Below are 19132 nucleotides of genomic sequence, written 5' to 3'. Positions count from 1 at the left end.
CTGCTGGATCAAACTGGATTTCAATACATATTAATCAATCAATAAAGAATCTTGATTGATTAACTGATGAAATATGTAAACTCTTGCTGTGAAAAAAAGCATTATTAGATGATGCATACATGGCTCACTGCAGGCTCTGTCTCAGAAGAGGCATTCTCCCCTCTGTGTCAGAGGAGGAGGAATTGCCTTTCCTAAGAAGGCACCTGCCACCTGTGGGTTTGTAACTTACTTGCACTCAAAATAATATCTTCCTTTGTTACCTAGTTAAGAAAGGATGCTTTTTCAATAAATGAAAATATTTTCAGTTGATTATTCTGGCATTGCAATTCTATGTGTGTCTACTCAGAAATCTGTCCCATTGTTTGTAGACATATTTTAACCCTCTCTATTCTCTTGGTATATACTTGAGTTGCCTTGCTTTTGTTAATTAGCACACCCTACTCAGTTTTTCTTTAATAGTTTAGAATGAATCCAGGCATAGCACTAGGCAATCATTTATCATTTCTATTGATTCATTTTCAGGTCATGAATCAAAATCTGTTCTATTATACTATGAAAAAGAGCCATATTCCCCTGAACATCAGTTTCTGATTGTTCATAATTCCTTTTCCAATAACAATAAATCTCTAATATTCCTTAGGAAACAGATTTATAGATCCACCTTCCCTGAATTTAATACAGTATATTATCTTTAACTATCTACTGTCTTCCGCATTTTAATGAATCAAAATCTGACACTAGGAATTACATTTGTCCTCCAGTAAATTGCAATTGCCATGTTTGTGGAGATTAGCAAATTAAATCTCAACTGCACCTGTCTGAAACTTTGTTCCCAATTGTAATACTGTATTTCTTCAATTGTAAGAAGCCATCGAATCTAAGGCGCACACTAATTTCAGTGCCACCAACAGGGAAAAAAAGCTTTGATTCGAAGAAAAAATAAATTTCTCCAATCAGCCAGCAAAGCAATTTTACGGTACATACACGCAGCGGAGGGGGAGAGGAACAGGGAGCGAGCGAGACACAGACACACGCGCGCACCCACACGCACACGCATAGAGGCAGGTTACATGAATGGGAAGCAGGAACCAATCGTCCCCTGCCTGGGAACGGACAGCCACACATGCATTCAAAAGCTGGTCTGCACCATTCACACGGATGGGAGGGGGTGGGCGGGTGAGCCCAACCAGCGCTGCTCAGGTGATTCTTCCGCTTCCCATCTCCTTAACAGAGGCGAGGCCAAGCTCTTTGGAAGCTCGCTGGCCTGCCAGAGCTGGGGTCCCTCACAGCCAGCTCCCGGCGGCAACGTTTGAGATGCTCCGAGACGTTGCCCCTCTCCCCCCCCGCTTCTCTCTCCACTCCCTTCTCTCTCTCTCTCTCTTCACCCCCTACCCTCTTTCCCCGCCTGTCCCGCTGCAGACTTGACAAATGTAATTACCGTATTTCTTCGATTCTAAGGCGCCATCGAATCTAAGGCGCACCCAATTTTTAGAGCTGTTACTTTAGGGAAAAAAGTGCGTCTTAGAATTGAAGAAATACGGTAGGTATCCCAATAATGCAACTACAGTATCTGTTACTACTTGTACATTAAATTTAGTAGTTAAAACTTAATTCCCTCACTCCTGAATGTGTGCATTTTGGAGGCTTTCAGCAAGCATAGAGGCACAGCTTGTTCATGCCTTCATGAATGGTGTATCTTACCAAACCGTTCCTGTAATTTTCTACTGTAATTTCCACATGGTGACACAAACTTCACTGGCTGTTCCTAACAATAAAATAGCCAACCCCAAATTGGTTTGCAACATTTCGATAGCGCCCAACTCTCTCCAGCTTCCATATTGCTAGGGCTGTTCACTTTTCTTGTTCTCTGTTAGGATGGGTGGAGTAATTCTTCAACAGGATATTTTTCATCCTATGAAAGTTTTAGAACTCACACCAGTCTTTGTTTACACAGTAAAACCAAAAGCATCAAGGCATTGCTCCTTAGTGAAGCACAAAGGTTCCCACTGATCTCTTCACTATTCATCCCTGGGTTGCTGAATAGTACCCAGGAAGACACTGCTATTTGTTAGTGACACCTATTGTCTGTCAAATTTTCCTCTTTTGTTGATGTACACTATTGTTGTAGAAATGACCAATTTTAGATAAGTTGGCTGCTGACCCCTTTGTTTATATCTGGGTTCTGTCCTAACTCTGTAGATAGTATGTATCAGACAGACTGTGGGGAGACACTGGGAAGGGTTGGCCTTTCCTGTCTTCTTACTCTAAAAATCAGCCTCCCACCACCGCTTTATACAAGACAAGTGAACGGACCCAGCTTCGCATGGATTGGAATAGCCCTTAGTTTGATGCAGTGGAACCTTCAAGCAAACTAACACAGCTGCCAGAATTGGATACACCATACCTGCTGTGTCTGAGTGAAGCCATGCCCACTGGCACGGCACCGCTAGGCACAACCTGTGCCATGGTGCACCCCTTTACCCCCTTCAAGGAGGGATCTGTCCACTCCATTCCCCTGAGGGAGGGCGCTCACGTGTAGTTCTGTCCCTCGGCCTACGAATCTCCCCTGGCTTCCAACTGTATGGAATCTCCCCTGGCTTCCAAGTGGTTGGCCACTGTGTGAACAAAATGCCGGACTAGATGGACCCTTGGTCTGATCCAGCATGGCTCCTCTTAAGTTCTTAAGTGCTGGAAGAGATTACTACAAATGTCAACCACATGGACATATTTAAATGAATTAATTAATGTATTTAAATAACAAAACATCTCGGAGGTGCACGTCCTTAGGATTCCCTTGGTATGCATGCCAGGATTCAGGTGTCTGGATTTCACGGTCTTGGCCAAACAGGCACACATTCTCTTTTATTATTATAGATTTTGGCAGACCTGGGTTTAAACAAACAGGCCACCTGCCATCATGTTTCGTTTGGCCCTCAAGGTATTGAAGACACAGAGCAAAGTGTGGAGATCTGCTTGTACAAGCTGCAATAGAGGAGCAGGTTCCATTTTGAAACTGGGGAGTGGTGATGTAAGATTGCACAGGAGGGATTATGTATGCAAGGGCTTCTCTCTTGAGAATATTAACAGAAACAGAGGAAGGTTGGTTGCACCAGTGATGGAACTGCCTGCCCAGGTGAGGAATTTCTGCCACAGTGGTTAGCATGTCTCTCCTCCATCCAGTCATTTCGAAGTCCCGAACTGTTGCATGGATTTGGCTGAGGAAGAGAAACGCACAGGGTTGGATCCAGATTGAGTCATACTTAGAGTGGACCCACTGGAATCAATTGAGCTTTTGAATCCCATTGATTTTGGTGGGTCTTCTCTAAGTATGTCTAAGCCTGGATCTGACCTGCAGCTAGTTCAAATGGGTTTTTGACAGAGAAATATGTGAAATGGGGTTCAAATGGTTTAATTTTTTTCTACTTACTTTTTGACAGTTGACAATGCCTTACAACTCCTAATAGTGATTTAACAAATGGTGCTTCTTTATTCAAAATTGTAACTCGATCCAGCCAATGTTAAGCACTTTTACTCCCCATGGAAAAGTTTAAGCATTCACTTTTTTCTCCGATGAAATCAGTGATGCCTAAAATACTTGGCATTGGCAAGTTCATGCCAAATAACTGCAGGAAACACATGTGTGTTTCCACCTGAAGTGTATTTTACCTAGCTGATTGGCTTAGAGCTATGAGGATAAGTTTTTGCTATGGTTTTCTTCATTTCCCCCCCCCCTCTTCCTCTTCCTTCAAGGCTAGCCCACACTAAAGCAACAGTAAAGGCTGCATGTGCCGATGACTTTGACACCCCCAGGGCTGTGGGTGCAATTATGGACCTCATTCACCATGGCAACAGACAGCTTAAGGCCGTCACTAAGGTAACCCATTAGGATACAAAGATCAGAAAGCGACACTTGTCTACAGTTCTGTGCTGACAGATTGGTTTATTATTTTCTTAGGAGAAACCAGCAGGAAAAAGAGGCAGATGAATTCCTCCTCTTCCCCTGGCAAACATTTATCCAAACTGCATTTCTAAGAAGTAAAAACCTCTCTCCTTATGTTGCAGAGCATCCAAAGTTTATTTTAGTCTTGCTGTGCTGTACACATAGACAGCGTATGAAATGGTGCTTTCAAACTAGCCTTTATCTCAGTTTATTTAATTTATTTATTATTATTTATTTATTTAAAACATTTATATCCCGCCCTATATCAGTAAGATCTCAGAGTGGCGTACAAATAAAAGCATACAGTATAAAACAATAAATAAATATGCACAGTTAAAAACAAATTAAACCATGAACCAAGTTAAAACAATATATAATTTAAAAGCAGTAAATATATAATTTAAAAGTTGTTTGTTTATGTAGTTTTACATTTATATCCCACCTTTTTTCCTCTTGCAAGGAACCCAAGTCAGCTTATATGGCCTTCCTCCTCTTCTCCAGTTTATCCTCACAACTAGAGATGTAAAGTTTCTTGAAATTTTGAAGCCATGGGGGGAAAATGTTCTTTCTCTCCCCCACCCCGTTTTTCCAGATTTTTTTTTTAAAAAAAAATTGAAAAAATTGCAATATTAGCACTTTTTACTGATTGAAAGTCACTTTGTTACTTTAGGAACATAAAATGTAATTATGTACAAGTTGATTTGGCATAAAATTATCACATTTGATATTTTAAAAATACAGTGTATTCAAACAATTATTACAAATTGAATTTAGGTTTTTTTAATTTTTACTTTTACTTTTTTGTAACAAATGGAACTACAAGCCCGTGAACGGTAAAGAAACTCCTTGGTTTTGCTAGTTTATGAGGAGCAGGCAAAAGACCATTTAAAAAAAAAACCAGAAGAAACCATCAACATTAGTAACAAAGAGAATTATTTATGTCTCCACTAGTCCTCCACAGTGTCAAGCAGACATAAAGCACCCATTCCCATAAAAGGAACTGAGAAAAAGGTGGGGGACCAAGATTCAATGAATATGCATGAAATTTAATCAGACTCATTTTCTGAGCTATAGCTATCACTATCAGTTTAAGTCTCTGCCTCAATGGCAGTGCCCCCTAGAGGCAGAAATGCATCTTGCTCTTGCATTTGAGAGCTGTAGTCTCAGTTTGCAACCTAGGACTTGCTTGTCCTCAGTGCATCGAAATTGTAATAATCTGATATTATACATAGTTTTTAGAAATTGTTTGGAGACGTAGATATATGAATACCTTGTCTTAATCAGTTTATTCATCATGCTAAAATAAAACAATCCATAATACATTTTTTCTTCACTTTTTTCAATTTTTCGGAAAAAAGCAAGAAGGGCTTTGGGGAAAAAACGGGGGGAAACCTTGCCAGCCCCCCGAATTTTTCTGGTTTTTTTCCTTGGCCTTCACATTTCTACTCACAACCCTGTGAGGTAGGTTAAGCTGAGAGTCAGTGACTGGCTTACAGGTACCCAGTGAGCTTCATAGCTGAGTGGGGACTAAAACCTAGATCTCCCAAGTCCCAGTCCAATAACCACTAGGCTACACTAGCTCTATTTACACCATCATTCATTTATTTATTTGAGAGCAGCCAGGTGATGAGTTTTCCAAACTATCGTGTTCTAGCGGTCTTCCCCATTTTCTTCCCACTATGAGATGGCACAGGCTTTTTTCGCTCTTGTTTTTACTTGAAAGCAAGGGTCCTGCACTGCTCAGTGGCCAGCACTCCACTCTGCTGCTTCCTACCTCCCATACTTCCTAGAATGATTTCAAAGCAGCATAATGCAAGACGATGTCACATTGCTCCCAAGCTATGCCAGGAAGTGTGGGAGGCAGGTGGTTGGCCCCATTTTGCGGAGTGCCTTGGGGGAAATACGACATCATGTTTTGTTGCGTTGCTCCGAAGGCATTGTGGGGTGGTGAGAAGCAGCAGAGAGGGTCCTACATTGCTTACAGCAGCATTTTACCCTTGTTTTAATTTTTTAAAAACAAACGAAAAACCTTCATCTACCTCACACAGTAAAGGTAACTGCTGGGGCTAACTTGCTAAGATTTTGGAGAAAATTCTTTTCCCCTCCCAGAATTTTGGGAGTGCTTTGGTTTGCCCCAAACCTCCTTGCGAGTGGCTGGAATAAAAACAGAAATATTTTCGGCACAGCACTATTATGTATTATCTGTTTGTATGCAATCCATCATCTCTGACATTATTATTTCCTATATTTCGCCTGCTGTTATATTGATTTCCTGGAATTGTGATTTTCAACTAAGATCCTCTCCCCCAGTCTTGATCTCACTGGAGGTCCATTGTCGAGCCACAGCTATAGACATTTCATACTCTCCCCTCTCCCCCGCAGTATTGAAAGCATGAAAATACTTTGCTAATGGCTACCCAGATTCTACACCAACAAAATCTGAATTCTGCAACCCACATAAACTCTGCAAATTAAGCTGTGTCACACCTGGTTGCTTTATTCGTACAAATCCGTATTAGGGCAACACCTCTGTTGGGCCAACGAAAAGGTCACAAAAAATACACAAGCTTTGAAGATCCCCAGATCTTTGATCTAGATGTTACAAAAAGCAGAGTTCAGGGCAGGGGGAGACAGGAAAGAGAAAGAACAAAGGCTGACTTGATGTTGAAGTCATGAAGTCTGCATGTTCGAAGTTTGTATGTTGCAGACGTTCAAATAAGGCTCTGCCAGTTGGCATGATTGTTTCAGGTTGCTCCTGGGGACGAAGGACTGCTGGGATGAAGAAGCAAAGAATGGTTGATCCTCAGTTTTGCAAATATAAAATCCAGCTAGTCAAATGAAGGGGCAAGTAAGCCCGTGAAAGCCTCTCCACTTGCCACTGGAAGCCTTAGTCCTCCTTTCTTGCCACCAGCTTCTAAGATATCACTAGGCATGGCTCACACACACTCATCTCTGCAACCATAAAAGCTGGAGCCATGCATTATGTTCTTAAAATGAAAGCTAGGTCTGCCAGTGCTGGACCTGGGCCAGATCTACACCAAGCAAGATATAGCACTGTGAAAGCATTATGTAAGAGGCAGGAGCCACACTGCTGTTTTATAGCAGTATTGAAGTGTACTGACAACTGTTGGGGACCATGACACATACCCTATACCGCTTTCATAGTGCTGTATCCTGCTTGGGGTGGCTCCTGCCTCTTATATACCTGCTTGGTGTAGATCTGGCCCTTGTGCCATTGTACAGAATTTTGCAGACTCCATAATAGAAGATCTTCAGCCCTGTGGATATAATACTCATGCACAGTCTGATTGTATAGCCTTTTCGAGTTGCCAAACCTAAAAGCTGTAGATTTGACAAAAGCTATGAAATAAGTAAAAAAAACTAGAAGCTGTGCAGACCTTTTTTCCCCCTGAGCTTTCACTGGGCAGTGTATATTTTCAATATTTTCCTTCCAATAATGAAAGCTTTTTTAAAAATAAAGGTTGTAAGAAAGCCTCTCTTGTTCATCCACATCACGGCTGCAGCCCAGCTAACATATAGGCTGTGTTTAGCGCCTTTAAAATATTCTGAAGATACTGCTTTCTGGCCAGTTACTGCAGTTAAGAGTCCTTCGCTGTTGGAAAGAAGAGGGTTTAGGAAAGGTTTTGGATAATGAGATTTCTGCAGAGTTGCCTTCTGCAGGCTGAGAATGGTTTGTGTTCGTCTTTTGTTCATGTGCACAGAGGCATCGGTCACCGTAGTGAACTGTTATAGTTACATCAGCTCTTTTGTGTCTGTGTTTTGACATCAGGAAACTGGATCTCCTCGAAGCGCTGTTGTGTTTGGAGCCATTGTGTCTTATGTCGTGGAATTCCTTAACACAGCTGGGATTGCCCTTGCTGAAAGTCAGGTAGGAGGCTACAATAGAGCTGCATTCACTGTAAAAGCAGGCTCAGCTGCTGTGGGGTCACAGCACCAGGTTTCTAAGTAACAGTTTGCCTGGCACTTTGCGCTACACCAGAACGGCTTTCCGTGAGTCCCCTTTATCACAGGGATAAGAACTGTGCAACGCAGGGATGGGAAACCTGTGGCCCTCCAAATGTTCTTGGATTCTGACACCCATCAGCCCCAGCCAGCATGGCCACTAGTTGGGGATGATGTGAGTGAGGTCCAACAACACCTGAAGGGCCGCTGGGTCTCCACCCCTAGTGTATATAAACATTGCTCTATCTAGCCAACCATGGCCTCCTCGGACTAGCGGCAGCTTTCCCAGATCTTGGGCAAAACTCTTAGATCCTTCTTTCTTTTTTCTGTTTTGCTAGAGATTGACCTGGGGTTTTCTGCATGTGGGGCTCGTTGGGCACTCAACAGTGGAGGCTGGGGACTAAGAATTTGGTGGGGCTGTGAATCCATTCTGGGTTTCAGTCAGAACCAGCCAGACCTCTGAAGGAGCAATCCAAGGTGCTGAACCCCACCCCTCAAAATAGATTCTGTACCTTGGAGAGCTCCTTTAGAGGTCTGGCTGGCTCTGACTACTGAAACCCAGAATGGATTCACAGCCCCACCAAATTCTTAGTCGCCAGCCTCCATTGTTGAGTGCTTGTCAGCATATACCTACCAGAGATATGGAACCTCTGGCTCCCGGAGCCTCCTTGGGTTCCCTCCAAGGGATGGGGCTTGGGTTCCATCCCCCATCCTCCAGAGGAAGCCCTGCAGATATCTCTAATTTGAGGAGACAGTAGTGGGGATGCGGGCATCAGGGGACTTGGCTGGCTCTGCGATAAGCAGCCCTTGTGGTTAACCGGCTTCACATGACGTGCATTGGCTGTGTCCCTTTCTCTGTGCAGAGATAGGCATGAAACTCAGGGCCCTTCTTAGCATGGAGAAAGGCAAAATGGGCCGGGGCAGTGACATCAGTGAGGGCGGCCACACCCACTGATGCCTCTGGCCAGCAGAGGGCCTGGTGGGAAGCAGTTTGCCCCCCCCTCCCCCATAATTATAGCCCTGCCCCCCTGGTCGACACAGAGCAGTAAGCACTTGTACAGTCATCCCTTATCACGACCTACATGCCAGGCCCACACTCTTTGTTGTGTCTGCAGTGCTTGCCTTGTAGAGGTTTTATTACGCTTGAAGCAGGCCCTTAGTTTCAACTGGGAACCTTCCACAACCTGTGCTGTTTGTACCATTGGCTCTCTGTGTCTATGCATGCATGTGTTGCCTTTGGGGGCTTGATTTTAGACTTGTGATTTGTAGGCTGCTCCAGAACACAACCGTCCAGCTGTGCTCTCCCATGTGATAGACGAACTAGTGAACTTCCGCATCAAAGTGCGCAGTTTTGCTCTTGTCGCGCCGGCGGCTGCCGGAGGCCTGCCCGCTGAAGGTGCTGCCCTGTCGAAAGAAGCAAACCAGCAACAGAAAGAGGAAAGGCGACGACTGCTGCAGGACAGAGCACCCCTTCTGCAAGCCTGTGACAGCCTGCGCAAAGACCTCGCTATCTACGGCATCAACATAAAGGTTTGCCTCCCCCTCTGCCCAAATCCTGCTTGCTGGACATTTTTAGCCTCTTCCCGCTTCAGGATCTCTTTGGAACAGGGCTTTATGTCTATCCTTTCTTCACCCTGTGAACAGGCAGCCCCCTCACCTTTGTGCCCTGAACGGGTTATAACACAATAGCAGTCACATTAGGTTTAAATTTAGTCGTCAGATTTGATCGAAGCAAATTCTGCCTTACCCTGCGTGAGCTTGCTTTTGCAGTCGTTCTAAGTGGAAGCAAAACTGTTGAGCGTTAGAAAGCCTCTGTTGTTCTGAAGCCTGACTGGGGAATTTTAAATATTCAAGTCCTTCTGTAGTTTTAGTGTTAAAGGGCAAAGAGAGTGATGCTGGGTTTAGAAGACGTGCTTTGCAAGGTTTACTTGTCCCATAGGTACAAAGTGTGCAAAATTAAAAACGACCCTGCTAGCAATGTTAGTTTTCTTTACTCACCTGAAAATGGGGGCTAGATTCCAGAAGATCAAATCAACTTGCATGAGTGGTCTGCTCTCATGCATACCATTTAATAGCTTTTTGCACAGGGACAGGCAATACGTGTCCCATAGGCTGCAAACAGCCCCTGCTGTAATATATATATATCACAAAATGGTGCCTAAAGTGGCCATTTTAAGCCCTTTTTTACCTTTTAGTGCTCCGTAGCTAATTTTGACTCTTTGGGCATTCCTGAAGCCATCTTTTGTTTAGTTTTTTAATTGAGCACCAGAGGTGAAGGAGGTGAGGCCTGTGTCAGGGATTCATGGGGTGAAAATGGCTCCCAGACCTTTCCAAGTTCCCCAGCCCTATTCTAGAGAGAGCCCTTTCATCAGAAGCATTGGGGCTGCTCTTCTGTGAGGCAGTAGAGAGGGCAAAAGCAGCTCCAAACGACCCAGGGTACACAATCCAGCAAACGTTGATTGAGGAGCTCAGTCCCATTGAAAGCTACAGGCAGGCACACACTCAGCCCAAACCTGCTGAGGGTAAAGACCAGAGGTAAATTAAGCACCACCCTGGTTTTGCAATGGAAAAGATGAATGCACATAACAGAAAACCAAATGTTGGATTAACTTCAGTCTTGCCAGAGAGAGAGAGAGAGAGAGAGAGAGAGAGAGAGAGAGAGAAGGTGATTCTCTCCATTTCCCCCAGAATCGAAAAGAAGGGGGGAAGCAGTACACCTCCTTCCATCTCAAACAACTGGCTGCAGGATGAATCGGTCTCAAAACAAAGTTGGAGACAGCAGAGGGAGATGGGGAGGTCAAGATTGACCACTAGCCTAGCATTCAGTTTTTGGCATCCCATGTAAACTCAGATGTGCAACAGCCAGCATGACCAATGGTCAGGAATGCTGGGGGTTGTAGTCCAAAACGTCTGGAGGGTACCAGGTTCAGGAAAGCTGCGGTAGGGTAGAATTTAATCCTTGGGTCCCACAGTCCCCTACAGTGCTTTGTAATGAGTATTTACATGGGGAGAGGGGATTACGAGACAGAAGCAATCTCCTCCAATGCTCTTGGAAGTGCTATAATCACAAAAATGGAGTTTGATACAGGCCAGGACAGTGAACCTCTGGTCCCTGGAGGAAATCCTACTCAGATCACAGTTCGGTTGGGAGGGGGAGCTCTGTGCAGGGAAAAAAAACCCTCCCAGTGTTATCTCTGGCCTGAAGGGAGACAATTCAGCCCACAGACTTAAAGGAGTTCCACACTTCTGATATAGGCAAAATGCCAAGATATTCTCCCTACCCTATTTTGAAAAGTTCCTGGGGATAAGAGAGACCTCAGTTAGCTTAGGAGTTTGATTACTTTCACTTTGCCATTTATTTCAGTAGGAGTAAATCAGGATCCCCTTTTCTTAATTGATACCTCAGGGGTAAGGCGGAGGTAAACCATAACATGACAACATAATTGTGAGACTCACATGGAATGTGAAGAGGTTCAAGTATACTGATATATTCAATATATCTTGGTATATATTCAAACAGTTGCTGGGATCTGCAATAACTCACTGGTTTAGGAGGATTTAGAGGATATGTAATCTGCTGCTGCTGTTGTTGTTTGGGTTATTAGCTCTCTCTCAGAAAGCCGTTTTAATAAGGTAACGACTAGAACTGCAATATTTGTTTTATTTACTAGGATAGATTAAACCGTTTTTAAAACATGTTGATTAGCTAAGAAGATGCGCCTAATTAATTGAGCAGCAGCTTTCATTTTGTTTTACTTTGAAAAAACAAGTAACAGGTAAAGACTGCGGATGGCAAATGCTGCCTTGGAAGGAGAGGAGGTCCTGCCTCTCGGAGGATGGGGAGGGAATGAGGGAGGCAGGTAGGTGGGGGGTTGGGATTAGCACACGCTTCACCCCTCAGTCATTTCAGTCTCTCTGTCCCTTGTGAAGCGGTGGCGGTTGTGATGGCAGAGTGCCTGGCTGAGCTCTCACCACATCCCTCCTTGCTGCCTCGTGTGCTCTCTCACCCTTCCATCCCCTCCCCCCACTCCCCCAGCCTCAGGCAGAACTTTACACGGCCTGGCTGCAAACGTGGCCCCATCACTTGCTCACTGCGAGACATCCTCTTAAAAACAAAAGTATACATTTGTTTTACGCAGATTTAATCAGTTAATTCAAGGGTGGGCAAAAGATCTGGTAGATCATCAAGAGTTTCTGATTGATTGACATAATGGATTAAACCCTCATGATTGATCCACTAAGATTTCCTTAATTAGGGTGGAGGCCCTAATCATTATTATTTATTTATTATTTATTTATTTATTTATTACATTTTTATACCGCCCAATAGCCGAAGCTCTCTGGGCGGTTTTTAATTATTCCAATTTCACAGATGATTGCAGATGATGCTATAGTCTATGCCAACCTTCCCCAACCTGACACTTTCCAGATCTGTTAGACTACAACTCTTATCATTGACTCCAGATGGGGACAATGGAAGTTATAGTCCAATACCTGAGTAGGAATCTCAACAGGCTACAAGCCTATGGAACCCTTGGCTCTAAGCCTTGTTGAACTCAGTGGAACTGATTCTGACTAAGCCTGCCTAGAATTAGTTATAGGTCTCCTAAATTGAAGTTGTAGAGCTAGAATGCCCTAAAAGAAATGCAAGTTCTAATCTCTCTCATTTTCCTACCTGTATAGGATAGAAGTACTACTTCTACATGGGAACTTGGAGACCCCAGTAAAGAATTGGAAAAGAGCTGATACAAATACAGAATACAGTTGGACTGATGAAACACAATGGATTTTAAATCTCTGTGACTGAGAGAATCCTTTCCCTTGAATTGCTAGGCTTCATGTTGAGGGAGCCTATTTTTTAAAATTCTCTACTTGAAATTTAAAAGCAAAGAGCTTTGTCCTTTATTTTTTTGGGCACAAGGGCAGATCTGTTATCCATAGCTAAGACTTGTCTGTGTTCACACTTATGGAATCCAATGACCCTGTGTGTTTCACCCCTTGCATCCAGGTTAAGCCTCCTCTTCTGGATTTTCTAAAAAATATATATATAGGACGTTCTAGTGAAATTGCCATTGCCAGCTCTAGTGACAAAAGAGGTGAGTTGTTTAAGTTAGACTTAACACCCCATTTCCAGTACTTTGTTGGAAATGGTACTTGTCTGGAATTGGGAGTGGGGGAAGGCAATTCTGACCTTCTTCTTTGTGTTCATGTCTCACAAAAGAGACAGACTTGAGCACTGCACTGCACAGTTTAAAGAACTAAGATTTATTCTAATGTTCCAAACCGGATTTAAAGTTGTTTAAAAATAGCTGACACCAAACAAGCTTTTTAAGAACTATTCATGGGAATGTTCTGCGGAATTCAGATCTTCAAAGGTACCTACAAGTAAAACCTTCTATTCAAACATCCTTCGTGGAGTTTTCTGCAGAAGGAAGCACATTGCAGGTCTGGATGAGGACACTTACTGGTTGCGGCTGCATCTAACTGCCACGGGTCTGCTCCCCCTGATATCGAGAGACTCCCATAAAATTAGTTGGATGAAAGCTGCTAATAAGAGGCTAAATTTAGTTGGCTTTTCACCTCAATACCTATTAGGTCTAGGCTTTCCCAAAGCTAAAGAAATTCTGAAACAGCGTTTATTGAGAGCATAGTTCAGAGGTAGAAGCCTTCCTTCTACAAACCCACAAGACAAAATACTCTTGTTGACTTGGTTTGAAGTCCAGTTCTGTAAACGAAACTTGAGTTCTGTAAACATAGAATTGATCTAATTTCAAGCCAGAAACCCATGCTGGTCTTGTTTATAAAGGGATAAGAGCAAAGTGATGTTAATCCAGGCACCACATATTACACCTTCCTTAAAATCTTTCTTCAACCTGTGAAACCAATTTGGATACCTAGTTAGAAGGCTGTGCTTTATGTGTGTGAGGAAGAGGAGAACAGAGACCTCCCTGTAATCTAAATCCTCTTTCCTGTGACATACCTCCACATTTTCAGGATGATGATTTGCTGCACCAGCTGTTCCAAGAAAAAGGGAGTAGAGTTGGATTGAAGAGACCGGGGTGTTTACGGGCGGAGAGATGAGGATTCAGAAACATGTTCTTAGAATAGCCTCCACTCTTCATTCAGTGAGGCTTGCTTGATAGTCAGATGCTGGAGTTGAGGAATCGTGCATTTGATAGACTGTGCTTACTGAACTGTAAATGTTTTCAATTGATGGCACTACTGCTGTGTTCCCAAGGCTGTTCCTGATTTCAAGTTTTCTTCTGAAGCACCAAGGACAGGAACACTTGAACATTAGCTGGGAAAATAGATCTGATACTTTATCAGTTTAGAAGTACAGTTCAGTAATTTACATGGGCTGGTGAGGGGAGAGATATATTGGTAACCACATGTTCTTTAATGAGTGAAGTATAGTTTGGGAGGTTAAAATTGAGCAGCTGGAGAACCTGAAAGTAAATGAGTTGCTTCTTTAATTGAGACAAAGTGTACAGTATAAAAGCTTACTGCCTTTCTTCCAAATGCAGGGTATTCTCCAATTTAAGTCCTACTTTGAGTAGACCCATTGAAAGGAATGAGACTTAAGTTGTCATGACTTCCCCAGCCTTATTTTACAAGTTGGGGAAGGGTGATCTAAATAAAAGTGTTCTTCCTTGGCTCATTCATGGCCAGCAGAAGGGAGAGAAGAGACTTATGCCAACATTGTGAGACCAAGGCAATCATGGATTCCTGCCTCCAAGACTCCTAGGTGGACAGGATTGCTCTACTGGTGGCCATGTTTTCATGTAAGACCTTGAAAGAGAACCTTGAACTGAAAAGAGGATCTACAAGTACACAACAGGAAAGAGAGAGGTGGACTTGCATTTATCCCTTCTGTCTTCTCTGAACAGGCAAGCTTGTACACTAAGGTTACAATCCTATTTCTGTTTACGTGGGACTATGTCCTGTTGAAATCAGTGGGGCTTATTTGTGAGTAGACATGTGTAGGATTGTGTTGTTAAGGTACTGATTGGAGAAACGATTTGTTTGCTCCCCTCATTATTTGCAAAGTTCTGCTTCTGAGCTTCTTACTTTGTCCTTTGCTACACATATTCCAGGATTGGCTTAAATAGAGGCAATTTGAATCATTGATTTAAATGAGGGGTGGGCTGCAATGGGAAAACAGTTCCTTGATTTAAATCACATCTGCCACTTTCTTAAACAGTAGTGCAATTCTGATCTCTAAAACATGTTAATTTACTACTCAGTACAGCATTTTACAATGTCGAGGATGGTATACTTGCTAAATTTTTAGATAAATTGATCTTTTTTAATTTAGGGAATAGTTTATAATACTCATGACCATGTCAAGGTGCCGATACAACAGCAGTACATTAGGATTGCTAAGAACTAAATCACACACACACTTACATTATTAAACAAAATCTTAAACGTTATCAGCTAATGGCTATCTTTAAACTCCTTTAAAAAATATTAACATGAACAGACAAATCATCACAATGCTACATGTATGCTTTTCTTAAAAGCTCTATAACTAGATTTTATCTTCCTTTCCACTCTCAACTGTCATTTTTATTCATAGATTGAAATAGACATACAAGTTTTCCGGCTTTGCAATGCCCAGTTGATGTCTTAATTTTTGAGTACATAATACCAAACAATGAAAATATTCTCTATGTCCGCAGAGGAAGATATACTGATTGTGTCAATAAAACATTCACCAGTATAGAGCAGCCATGGGACCCATGTGCCAGCGAGTTTGGGGGCATGAGAATCAACTGATCTTAGAAAAAGCTAGGTCATTCAGAAATTGAGTAGAGTAGGTGTTAGGAGTAGGCCTTGTTTCACACCTCATGTAAAAGAGAAGACCTTAGTGTATCATCAGACGTGCGGTGGGGGGAATTGCATTTCCCTATAGTTGCTTTCCCCCCACCCACCTCTGTCCCACAATTTCCTCTTTCTTTACGTGGGGAAGAAAGAGGAAGTAAACAATGACCACATGGCCCATTCAGTGGGCATTTTATCCCGGTGCTTTTCCTGCACACAGCAGGAAACAGCAGCACATTTCACTACAGCCAAAAAAGTAGGATTTTCCTGGGGGGGCGGGGTTTGCGACAGGAAAGCAAGCAGAATGGGTGGGCGACGCACAGCGTTGTCAAAAGCACGCGTGAAAAACCATTAAGTGGCCAGTAACGAGCATGCAATAAAACACTTGTCTAATGATGCACTTAATTAATGCTCCATTTGGCCCACAGAAGTTGGTTGAATGTGATTGCAGAGAAGTTGCTGAATGTGATTGTTTAATCAGAAAAAGTAGACTGTTCTCAACTGAAGCATTTTTAACTTCTCCCATAACAGGCTTCTAGAGATGAGTTCAAAAGCTGCTGTAAAATCTATAAAGGCATTGTACTGTTTAAATGGGTCCCCTCGAGACCTGACATATATTATGATTGGCATTACTGAACATTGATTTTGAGATGCCCACACCATGGGCATCTTCAGAAGTTAAGCATCTACGTTCATATCTTGGGTTGAGAATGTTCACAAGAAATTGAGGTGGTACAGTTAGAGCTTGATCCACTTGCTTCTTTATTGCCTGCAGTCTAAACTTTCTGCTTTAGTATTTTTCTTCAGTGTCTTTTGAAATACCTTCCAAATTTTGACAACATCAGCAATGCAGCAACGATCTCTGAAGTTTGTTTAAGGCTATGGATTTAAGGCTGCAGTATACTGAGCAGATCTTCTATGTTCCTCTTTAATCCAATACTTTGGATGAGAAAGTTTCACCTATTTTATCACTGTTTTACAAAGTTTTGTTAGAATAGGCCAGTTCTTAATTGTTCAAATCAATGAACCACAGAATTCCATCTTGAGGAGGAATTAGTTTGGATGCTCCTGCTCTTTTCAGTAAAGCTGAAGCAAAAACGTTGTTTTATTCCTAGAGAACTAAAGTCTTTAGCAAAAAGATGCATTAAATGAACATGGTGCAACCATGTTATTTAAGGAGTTTCCTTCTGTGTCTTCTGAGTAGCTTCTCACCTTTGTAGCATTGTCTGTGACAAAACTGTACGTGTGACATTTGAACGTTTACAAATTACAACTTTCACTGATGCTTTTAAATATTCTGCTGTGTGGGCATTTCTCATCATATCTATTGTTTCTGAAAGATATGCAACCTCATGTTCTATAGTCACAGAGGCACATATTACTGGATCATGCTGTGCATTGCTACATCCATCAAGGCTTAAGCTGGCAAATTTTCCCATAGTATTTCCTGTGCATTGTTTAATTCCTTCACACTGTAACAACCTTCCACCTATGTCTACTCTCTTGTCATATGGACTCTTGTTATTCAGAATATGAAGATTAAATTGTTGCATAAAAGAACCAAGCAATCTTTTTATCTATGGTGACTTGTAGGTATTTTCTGGCCCTTACTACAAATTTCCAAGCTGTTTGCTACGTTGGATGCTGCTAGAAAAAAATGTTTTGCTTAGCCAAACATCCTGGACCTTACTACAAAACCATGGTGGTGGTTTTAGTGGATGATTGAAATCTTTTGCTTGTTACTGATACTTTGGTGACTGAAATATGTAGACTGGGTTTGGACAACACAGTACCCATGATGGTTTATTTTTCTTTGAGTAACCCATGTTGGGTTAGCATGTCATCTGTGAGCTGTTTTACCCACCCTTGGTGGATTATTTCCCCCAAATAAGCCACTCTGAGCAGTGAGTGTTATTTTCTGTATCGTGAGTTAGCTTGTTATCTGTCACACAACTGTATGAAGATCGCCAAAATCTCTGCTGCTTTTGAGCAACTGCTGTTCCCAAGATCTGCCTAGCAACAGATCGCGCTGCCACTGGTGCTCCAGCGTCTTCGCTTCCCAACTCCTCCTTCTTTTGGTGATGTGCTCTGCAAACTTCCAAAGTTGCTTTCGCCTCCATGGTTCAGTTTCACCTGTGGTTCAACCCTCACTTTTCCACGAAAAAGCAAAACCATGCAATTATCCAGTAATACATCAGGTACCTCTCCATGAGGAGACTCCGCATATTAAATATTGCCCAATTTCTGCTAAATTTAAAGGACTTGGAGCCTACCATTCCCTTTTGATGCACACAGGTGAAGATAAGGCAAAAGGCTTGGAAATCCAGCTTGGGAAGTGGGGCAGTGGTGGGAGGAAGGGGCAGAAGCAGAGCCTTGAGAATTGGGACAACATGGGTTGGGTGTGGGCAAGGGGTTAAGGATCATCACCGGTTGAGAACGGCAGGGAGGTAGAGACAGAAGATGGCCCTAGCATGAAGTGGGCCAATTGGAGACAGGCAGGTGACGTAGCAGCAGTGCGAGGGAGGGTGGGATATGGTTTCCACTGCAAAGAAAGCTGGAATATCTGCCCAGCTGGGTGGGAGAACTACAAAGGGAGAAGGGGTGAGGAAGTTAAACTACACCGTGTAGCATATTTGTCCAATCGTGTGATGAGACACAGTAGACTATTTGCAAAATAATCTGTGTAGTTTATAAGCCACCATAGATTAACATGATGTATGAACAGCCCTGTTTAGTTGTAGCACTGCTGCTAAAAATACCAACAGATTGACTCCGAAGTTGCAGATGGTCAAGTTTCTTATGTTTAAATAAGTTATTGAAACAAATGTTTCACTCATCATTCATCTTAGTCCCTCTCAGTCTGTTAATCATTTAACCCTTGACATTTTTTTCAGCAATTATGCAGTTCTGATTTCAAGTTACTCAAAAAGCTAAGATTGACTTTTGGAGCCCATTGAACTCCACTTCTGATTTTTGAGAAAATAAGTATAGGATGGGGTTCCCTGGGGAAGCTGAGTTATGCTGAATTAAAAGAGAATAAATTTATGACATCACAAATATCATCTGCAATGATGGTCCAAAATAAGGGGCATGTATTAATATAGAAAAGTGATACACAGTGGCAACTCTATTACAGTTTTTTTTAATTGTAAACTTGGTAGATTCTAAACCTAATTAACTAATTAAACAAACCATAAGGATTGGCTTAGCTAAGCTAAACATTTTTTCTAGCAACACCCAACATAGCGAACAGCTTGAAAATTTCCTTGTTAAATCACACTAATAGGCACAGAGAGGGGGTTAGATACAGATTTAGTTATACTTCGTTTACAACCGTTGAAATCAATGGAATGTATTAGTCATGACTAACAAGTCTCATTAATTTCAGTGGATCTACTCTAAGCA

The 19132-nt window shown here is 42.4% G+C and overlaps 2 protein-coding genes across 5 annotated transcripts in view; both read left to right on the top strand.

The window, feature by feature from the left end:
* The window catches only part of CARS2 (cysteinyl-tRNA synthetase 2, mitochondrial), a 34017-nt gene extending 21224 nt beyond the window's left edge, over positions 1-12793 (top strand). For 2 of the 4 annotated variants that reach the window (XM_063126139.1, XM_063126142.1), the window contains exons 12-15: positions 3751-3874; positions 7731-7829; positions 9173-9433; positions 12587-12793. In XM_063126139.1, coding sequence (XP_062982209.1) covers positions 3751-3874; positions 7731-7829; positions 9173-9433; positions 12587-12649 — 547 coding nt within the window. In that variant the 3' untranslated portion in view covers positions 12650-12793. Of the gene's footprint in view, positions 1-3750; positions 3875-7730; positions 7830-9172; positions 9434-11423; positions 11506-12586 lie in introns of those variants that run through there. The other 2 variants (XM_063126140.1, XM_063126141.1) reach the window with 2 other exon arrangements.
* ANKRD10 (ankyrin repeat domain 10) overlaps positions 1-19132 on the top strand; it is a 246311-nt gene that overhangs the window by 90911 nt on the left and 136268 nt on the right. The gene's annotated exons all lie outside the window — the stretch shown is intronic.

The sequence above is a fragment of the Elgaria multicarinata genome, chromosome 5 (assembly GCF_023053635.1).
Source record: "Elgaria multicarinata webbii isolate HBS135686 ecotype San Diego chromosome 5, rElgMul1.1.pri, whole genome shotgun sequence".
Lineage (NCBI taxonomy): Eukaryota > Metazoa > Chordata > Lepidosauria > Squamata > Anguidae > Elgaria > Elgaria multicarinata.
This window is presented reverse-complemented; position numbering and strand designations above follow the sequence as displayed.